The following is an 8483-nucleotide window of genomic DNA, read 5'->3' on the forward strand; positions in this document are numbered from 1 at the left end:
TAAAAACTGTACAACATATCTATAATTTAGTTATTCAAAATAAAAAAAAAAATCCTAAATTTTTTAATTTAATAAACCCTAAACAAAATATTTCAACCAACTTTAATGAAATGAAAGTGAGAATCACATATACTTTGTTAGATTATAAAAATTTACTCAATACAAAGTAATTATGCCTTATCACTTTTTTGCTTAATGGCACCCAAAGTGCTTCGACCATTGCCTTTTCAACCGATTTTCTATTACTTTTTGCTTAAACTTTACCTCAAAAAACTCCTTTTAATCAAAATTGAAAGGTTTTTTGGTTTGAATCTTGGATGAAAACTTTTGATCATTTTTAAATTAGATGATTGGATTATAAGTGACAAAATTATGCTTTTTGTTTCAAATGCATGAAGATCAAATTTGTAGCAACACTTTATTACAGACAGTGTTAAGAGAAAACTAACAAAGTTGTATGGATACATAATTTAAAATGATTAAATTTTATTTTTAAATCTCATGTGATAAATTTAAATTGCGTTAAATTTTAGAATATAATTATATAATATACCCAAGAAATAATGTTACTTGGATCACAGTGACTGCTGGGTACTCTAACTTGGTTCAAATGAAAAAATTTTAACATTCTAGAAAAAAAGAAAAAAAAAATACAGCTAATGGTGTTCGAGCTCAACGCTTACGTTTTTCTCGTAAACGAAAACGAGCTAGTACGAACATCTCTGTCGTTCTACAAAAGGCAGCTATCTGGTGGTACCGTTTGCATTATTTTTTTAATCTAAATCTAATCCAACAGGCAGAGATTTGTTCACGAACATATCTACTATAGAAACGGCTCCATCAGATCTTTGCTGTCTTCCAACCCTATCTCAAGCCTCTTCCCATTCCTCTTCCTAAATCCTAATAAAACTCTTATCTTATTCTTCAAACCCCAAAAACAATGGCAACCTCACTTAATACAAATCTTCAACATCGCTCTCTCAGGTTCTCTTTCTTCCTCTGTATAATACATGTATGGTGTATTTTTTACGTTATGAAATGTGTATTTTGTATTTTCTTCTTTTCTTGTTTTGCAGTTGTGGGACTAAGATTTACGCTGGGTTGAAGCTTCAATCTCCCTGTATGTTCGTATTCTTCACTCTATAATCTGCTTCCAATTTTTTTTATCTACCCTAAATTCTGATTTTTTCCCTTTTTTTTTTTTTTTGCTAAATTTTCATTTTTAAAAGGTTTGTTTGCGACTGGGAAACCAAGCTTAAATGCAGACTTCTTTAGCAGAGTTAATAAGAGCCTCCAACGCGGGTAATTGTTTGTTTATAGTATTTGTCTGTAGTTTCGATTGTTATTATTTATCTGTTACTATTAGCTTAATCTTGCTTAATGGATTTAGACTTTAGAGGCTAGTTTCGAAACATTGGCTTGTGATTGGAGATTTGGAGTTGTTCCTATTTAGTTTGATTATGGGACTCTCTAGAGCAATTTTGCAGTTTATAAATTTGAATTTTGGATTTTACACAGTGTGCTTCTTGGGAGTAAAATTTGTATGTGAAATTTATTTTTGTTTCCAAGGAAAAGAAAAAGAGCATCTTTTAAGGATTATGTTTGATAAGTTTGATTAAAAGCTTGCTCCTTGAAGCATTTTAGCATGTTTGACAACACATTATTTATTTGCTACACCTGCCTGTTTGTTGTTATAATCTAGTTACTTTTTTTTCATGGAAAATGGAGAGGTTTAGTTCTTCGCATCTCTTGACTGTTGTGTGTTCCTTTGTACGCAGAAGACGAAACTGTAATCCAACAATGGAACGAGTTGTGATGATGCCTATGGGAACTCCCAAAGTTCCCTATAGAGCCCCTGGTCAAGAAACTTGGCAGTGGGTTGATATATGGAATGCCCTAGTAAGCAATCTTAAATAATTTTACATTATAAGAATGGAGATCCTAGTTAAAAACTTTACAGATTTTAACATGCATACTGTTTTGGGTCATATTATGTAGGAGATGATTCCAATGTACGCTCTTTCTACTCTTGTCAACCTTGTTTTACTGTCCTGCTGTTATATTAATTGCTTTCAGTTTGCAAAAGTGGTTTAATAACCTGTTATGGATTTACCTTTGGCATCTGTACTAGATTTTGATTATTGCATGAATCTTTTGTTTTCTTGTACTTTGGATGCAGTATCGAGAGCGAGTTGTCTTCATTACAGAGCATATAGATGAGGAATTTAGCAACCAAGTATTGGCAACAATGTTATACCTTGATTCTATTGATAACAATAACAGGCTTTACTTGTACATTAATGGTCCTGGCGGAGATGTAAGGTTTCTTTTTTTTTTTTTTTAATTTAAAGCTTTTGCTGATCTATATATATTTAAATTTCTAGTTTCTTGTCTCTGGTCACTATCTGATATGGACTGGCTCTGCTTTCAGATTTATCCAAGCTTGTCTCTCTATGACACCGTGAAAAGCTTGAAGACTCCTATCGGCACCCACTGTTTAGGCTATGCCTTCAATCTAGCAAGCTTCCTTCTTGCAGCTGGGGAAAAGGTAATGTTTCTCTTCTCTTCCATCTAAATCTATAAACTTTGTGGTGTTATTCCTGTAAGTGAATGCTATAAATTATTGTGGAATGATGCATGAAGTTGTTCCTCAAAATTTTAAAAGTTACACTAACTTTTTTGTGTTATGCTGACTATGTAGTGATTCTTAAAATGTTCTTTAACGCTGGTTTGAATGTAAAGTTAGCAACCAGAAAATGCTTTTCTAACTCATGATAGGTGCATCATTTCTGTCCTGTAGCCTACCACTGGATTGTGAATTTTTATTTTATGCCTTATGTGATGCAGCTGTTATTTAGAGCTGAAAATTGAAAACATTCTCTTCTTGTTTTCTGCTATGCTAAATGAAGGGTTACCGCTCTGCAATGCCTCTTTCAAGAATTTCTCTGGAGCCTCCAGCTGGTGCAGCTCGTGGTCAGGTATGACTGCAGGATGTCATGGCAAATTATATTATACTTTTTAATGTTATGATTGTGATGATCATGAAATTATCAAATGTTTGACAGGCTGATGATATCAGTAATGAAGCAAACGAGCTTCTTAAAGTCAGAGATTACCTTTACAGTGAGCTAGCTAAGAACACGGGCCAGTCTTTTGAGAAGGTGAGTATGTTAAAAGCTTAAGCTCAAAAGTGAATCAGTATAATTTCTCTGTTTGATTCATTTTGAGTATTGCCTGCTTCCCCTTTTGTGCTTTAGATCTAAACAGCTATTGGACAGTGGTTAAACAAAAACATTCACGAGAAATATGCCTTTCGAATTTATATTTGCTCGCCTTGCAGAAAGTTCATTTGTTTCTAGTTTTCCTGACTGTTTTATGTGTCGAAACAGAATTAATAACAAATGTGCACATGCAGATTAAACAGGACATATCTAAGGTTAAACGCTTCACAGCTCAAGAGGCTGTTGATTATGGGCTCATTGATCGTATCGTCAGACCTCGTCGTATCAAGGAATGAACCGGCCTTTGTTAGTGTCCTTTTGTTGTTTCTTCACCAAATGACTGATATCTGTAATAAATTTTCGTATGTTTCGTATGTTTCTTAAGTGTCGTATGTTAATGATCCTGATGAAGCTTTCCTACAGAGTTAACATTATGAATACAAGCTAATCATGTGAAGATTTTGTAGCAAATATGGGTGGATGGATGAAAGCCCTTTTTATTATTATTATTGTTATATCTGGACCAATAATAAAACTGAATTGACGCTACATAAACAAGCCAATAGCAATAAACATGAGATGTTTAAAAGATACTGGTTTTCTAAATCACAATCCATCACTTGGAAGAAAGGCCAATGCTCTCAATAAACGTTACAAAGTATTCTGCATAACACGACAGCGGCTGAAGCCTATCTGATCAGCTGACTAACTGAGCTACTGGTGAAAAAAAATAGGGTCAAAAAAACCCCAGGTGAAAATGAACATGCCAGTACTTTGTGATAAGTCAATAAGCTTACACATAAAACAACAACAAAGGTGAGAATGAGATTCATCGGTTGTACTTTGATTGCGAGTGCTGTCAGTATCAAGCCTTATACTGCATGATAAGGAAATTTGGATTAGCTTCCAGGCAAAGATACATTAATGTCAGTGGGCTTATTCCTTGAATCTGACGGCAACGAAGACCAACTATCGCCGCGGAAGGATGAGTAGATGTTTAGTTTTGGTTCGGCACTAGAAACGGGAATGACAGCCATTGGTGTTGTAGTTGACATAGACTCGTGCTTCTGTTTCTTAGGCTTTTGCTCATGCTGGTTCCCTGCCAGAAAACTGCCCACTACAACCTGGTTCAAAACAACAGAAAGTAAGAAATTTAGAAGCTTTGTCTTCACCAGGGTTTGAGGTAATCATTTGATTGAAGGGAAGCTGTGAAAACCCAGTAAGAGAGAGAAACAACAGAGGGAGATAGGGAGAAGAAAAACAGGGAAGAGGATGGCACTGACAAAACAGAAGCCAAACCTGCACAGGGCCAGCAGCTACTAGCAGACCAGCAACTCCACCACCTAACACGCGCCCATCTGGACTTGCCAATGAAACACTCATCCCACCAGATCTGCTTCTTGTTCCTCCACTGTCATTGGGCATGAATGAACCAGACAAGGACAGTATCTCAAAACGACCCTGCAAGAAATTTGAGAAGAGATGGGATGTCTGCTGATGAAGGATAAAATAAACAAAGTAAAACTTCACCCCAGAAATAGGCAGATTAAGGAAAGTCTATAAACGCTATAGGATCAACGATATATTCCAGTCAACATGCATTTTCTTCAGGCTGCCACTAACTCCAAATACCTCGTTTAGCCACAGTCATTGGTCAATAGTTACTTTACTCCTAATTCTTCTCATTTTTAATGGCTAAGACTCTCACAGTTGAAGAAAACTGTACTAATAAAGCCTAAGTAGAAGCAGAACAACCCTATCATTGCTTCCTACAACTCGCACTAAAACATTTCACACTGTTTACCAGAAAAGGATTACTTTGTCCTTTGATTTTAAGCCAAATATCTTGAACCAATTATTCTAATATTCTAACTAACAGTTATAGAGCATCATATTTGCCGAAAAATAAAAAAGTTGTCATTTCAATGGTCATTGCAAGAAACACAGGTCAGCTCCAAAGTTATCTTAAATAGAAGTAGCGAATATATATAATTTTTACTTGCACAGATCACAATGCCAAGTATAATATCAACATCTAATAGAGCAGGAAATGGTTTCTTGATCTCTCATTATGCAGTGTTTTTCTCTAGCAAAAAGAAAAAGATCAAGCAATTTATTTTCAAGCTGTATATAGACAAAAATATCAATTGTTGCTTCAACATGTTGCTACTTTTTATTTCTGTTAATTCCACATTTCTAGGTAACAACCAAAAATTCAAATACCAATTTCATGTTCCCTATGTAGATAAGACAGTTCTAATTTAAAAAAATAGGATTGATGAACATTAGAGTTGAAAATCTAGAATTATTATGAAGAGGAGGCCATATTGCAACTTCAAAAGGATATCATATTTTAAATACATTCAATATCTAAAAAGGGAATGCTCAGATGACCATTTAACTCCAAAAATAATATATATGGAAAAGAAAAAGTGCATGCCATAACTACAACAAATTACTTATGCGCACAGTGCACATCACACGCGGGTCAGTACAATGTTCATGCAACAGCTCACAACTGTTGATCGAGTAAATTTTTAGAAACACAAGAAATTCAGTCTTCATGCTTTAAAGTGTTAAGGATTAAACTATGAAAAAATTTTACGTTTTCATAGAGAATTAAACTTTCAAAAGGAATGAACTGTAAAGGCACAAGTATAGAATGAGTATCCATGCTAATACCCATATAATTCAAAAGTTTCATCATAAGCAGTCTATAATTAAACCGAAATGGAACATTACCTCATATGTCAATGTACCCCCAGAAGAATCAGGTTGCCTAAGGGTGACACTTGAGATCAACCCATTTGCAGAGAGAATGCATATAGCTCGAGGCCCTTGTTGAGAAAATGATATAATCTTCATCGTTACGTCCTAAAACACCAAAAAGAAAGCCACCGATGTACTAAATTAACAAGTTTGTTCTTATATTGTCTAAACATCAGAATGAAACTCACAGTATCCTCAAACCATATAATTTCGGCAATGAAATTATGAAGCTTTTGCATTCATGCCAAATATAATAATACCCCATAACCTTGCTAGAATGTAAGTACACTTCAAAATAGCAGTTATGTTTTCAACATACCTCACCAGCATTAACAGTGATGATATGCGGCGTAAAATTAGCACCAACAGAGCATGCAACCCATTCACCTGCAAGGAGATAGTCTTACAAAATCAGCAACTGGATATAGGAGTTTTCTCTCTGCAAGAGATTTTCCACAACATAGAGACAATTGCAAAAACAGCATAAAGCAAACTGGAATATTATTCAACCCAAATGGTAGAAAGAATCACACAACTGACATATAGCCACAAAATATCAAAAGCATACGAGTTATTATTCCAAGAAACCAAGAACGTAAATCAAAACTCAATAACACAAAGCACATAAAAGCAACTTCCTTCTCCTCCATATGGTAATAAGATCAGACAGCAAATGGCAGACAGGTTTCATATCCAGGTCTCTTCACCATCACTTGGCAGACTTGAGCAGGTGCCACAAAGCAGGTAACTTCCAAAAAATTTTCTTCCAATAAAGCATGCCAAGTGGCAAAGCCAAAGGACAATCAACAATAAGATTCCATCATTCCTACATTACCAACCCATAAAAACTCTCACCATCCTTCCAAAACTACCACACACACTTATCAAGAGATCTCTCAACTAGGGGCATCTAGTCACAGCTCTCAGGTCCCACATCTACCCAACACTATCACACGCTTAAAACTCAACACCCCCCCCCCCCTCAACCCTTTTCTCCCTATAAACTAAAACACTTTAAAACAACCATCACCATGAACACAAAAGAATCCGACTTTTAACATGGAAACAACCACCAAATCACTTGAAACTCAAAAGGGGTATTCACCAAAATGGTTAATTGTTTCTCACCTAAATTCTCCAACTCGTACTTAGCCTTGGAAACCGACGTCGGCGACTTCACTTTCCCTCTCTTCCCGACGGAGAAGTCGATCACCGGAGGCGGCGCAGCCGTCGATATAGGCTTTGGAGAGAGCGCCATAGTGAGTGAACCATCCGGTCCATATTTTCTAGGCCTTCCCCTCTTCTTCTTCACCGGCATCCCCGCCACCAAAACCGGCGGAGGTACTGGTTGCGCCACCGTTTGCGGAGGAGGCTGCTGCGGCTGACCAGATCCCGGAGTCGGGTTCGGGTTCTGGGTCGAGTTTTCGGACCTTGGAGCTATGTGGTAGTCCGACGGAGCATCGGATCCTACCACCGTAACCCCACCAGTGGCAGTGGCAGTAGTAGTACCAGCAACAGCGGCAGTAGTAGTACCGGTAACAGCTTCTCTTGACTCCATAGTTAACACTTAAACCTTTATAAAGAAAAAAAAAAAATTTTTTGAGGTTTTATCAAAAACTCATTTGGGTTTTAAGCTCAAACAACTAAAAAACAAGTTTAAAATTTTTAAGGAAAAAAACAAAGTAGAAAGAACAGAGCTTTTAAGTTCAAACCAGGAAAAGATTAAGTTTTTGGTACAAGTTTTGGAGTTGATTTCGTAACTAAAAGATTTTTTTTTTTCAGTTAAATTGAAACAGAGATTATGGAAGGTGTCTAATTTTTTAAAAAAAATTTTGTAAATTATTTTTGGAAGATAGAATGAGATTTGAGAAGAAAAAAAATAAAAAGATTTTGATTTTAAGCTGTCTGTGAAAAAAAATTTTATTTTGAAAAAAGAAAAATGATGAGAATAAAGAGGGGTTTTGTTTTTGTTGTTGAACAGGCTAATTTAGGTTCCTAACTTTTCTTTAATCTTGTCTAAATTTAAGATTAATATAATAAAATACTGGAAAAGAAAATTATTCAAAAATGGGGGCTTTAATGAAATATTATTATTTTGTATTAATTAATTATTTTATTATATAAAGATATTGATATTTGTGTTTGATTGGAATCTGATAAATTAAAAATTAAAAGAAATTATAAAAAAGTGGGTCGATGATTTTTTCTTTTCTCTTTTTTTTTTTCTTTTTAAAGCGATAATGAAAGTGGGGTATATTTTATTTAAAATATACTAAAAAAATAGTTAATTATTTTCTTTTTATTTTGAGTGAATGCCAAGTAAAATTAGGTTGCCAAGGCTTGAAGAAATTGTCTAGAAAATGAAAAAAAAAAATTGGAGGGGTGGGCTAAGGCAAAGCTATAATGTGTTGCCTTACGTAAAAGAAGGGAAAAAAAATATACAAACACATTAAAAATTTTGAAATTAAAAAAAAAAAAAAACATATTTCCAAT

The 8483-nt window shown here is 34.9% G+C and overlaps 2 protein-coding genes across 2 annotated transcripts; one reads left to right on the forward strand and one right to left on the reverse strand.

Annotated features, from left to right (window-relative positions):
- Positions 1 to 863: 863 nt before the first annotated feature.
- Positions 864 to 3724, forward strand: LOC111277430 (ATP-dependent Clp protease proteolytic subunit-related protein 2, chloroplastic). Its single transcript, XM_022863883.2, has 9 exons — positions 864 to 984; positions 1077 to 1120; positions 1230 to 1302; positions 1779 to 1899; positions 2180 to 2317; positions 2432 to 2548; positions 2910 to 2978; positions 3066 to 3161; positions 3416 to 3724. The coding sequence occupies exons 1-9, from the start codon at positions 941 to 943 to the stop codon at positions 3515 to 3517; spliced, it is 804 nt and encodes a 267-aa protein (XP_022719618.1). The 5' UTR covers positions 864 to 940; the 3' UTR covers positions 3518 to 3724.
- Positions 3725 to 3761: 37 nt separating this feature from the next.
- Positions 3762 to 7995, reverse strand: LOC111277420 (AT-hook motif nuclear-localized protein 1-like). Its single transcript, XM_022863875.2, has 5 exons — positions 7119 to 7995; positions 6310 to 6377; positions 5964 to 6095; positions 4521 to 4682; positions 3762 to 4345 (listed from the first exon to the last, which is right to left on the reverse strand). The coding sequence occupies exons 1-5, from the start codon at positions 7546 to 7548 to the stop codon at positions 4121 to 4123; spliced, it is 1017 nt and encodes a 338-aa protein (XP_022719610.2). The 5' UTR covers positions 7549 to 7995; the 3' UTR covers positions 3762 to 4120.
- Between the last annotated feature and the right edge of the window lie 488 nt (positions 7996 to 8483).

Source organism: Durio zibethinus, chromosome 17 (genome assembly GCF_047325235.1).
Source record: "Durio zibethinus cultivar Kanyao isolate XHJ-2024 chromosome 17, ASM4732523v1, whole genome shotgun sequence".
NCBI classification, from domain to species: domain Eukaryota; kingdom Viridiplantae; phylum Streptophyta; class Magnoliopsida; order Malvales; family Malvaceae; genus Durio; species Durio zibethinus.

Excerpts from the sequence above, each read along its gene's own strand:
- LOC111277430 (XM_022863883.2), top strand. The coding sequence starts at position 941 with ATGGCAACCTCACTTAATACAAATCTTCAACATCGCTCTCTCAG. Across the intron at positions 1,121-1,229 it reads GTTGAAGCTTCAATCTCCCT|GTTTGTTTGCGACTGGGAAA; the intron begins GTATGTTCGTAT and ends CATTTTTAAAAG. Across the intron at positions 1,303-1,778 it reads AATAAGAGCCTCCAACGCGG|AAGACGAAACTGTAATCCAA; the intron begins GTAATTGTTTGT and ends CTTTGTACGCAG.
- LOC111277420 (XM_022863875.2), bottom strand. The coding sequence starts at position 7,548 with ATGGAGTCAAGAGAAGCTGTTACCGGTACTACTACTGCCGCTGTTGCT. Across the intron at positions 6,378-7,118 it reads GTACGAGTTGGAGAATTTAG|GTGAATGGGTTGCATGCTCT; the intron begins GTGAGAAACAAT and ends ATCTCCTTGCAG. Across the intron at positions 4,683-5,963 it reads GGGGTACATTGACATATGAG|GGTCGTTTTGAGATACTGTC; the intron begins GTAATGTTCCAT and ends AATTTCTTGCAG.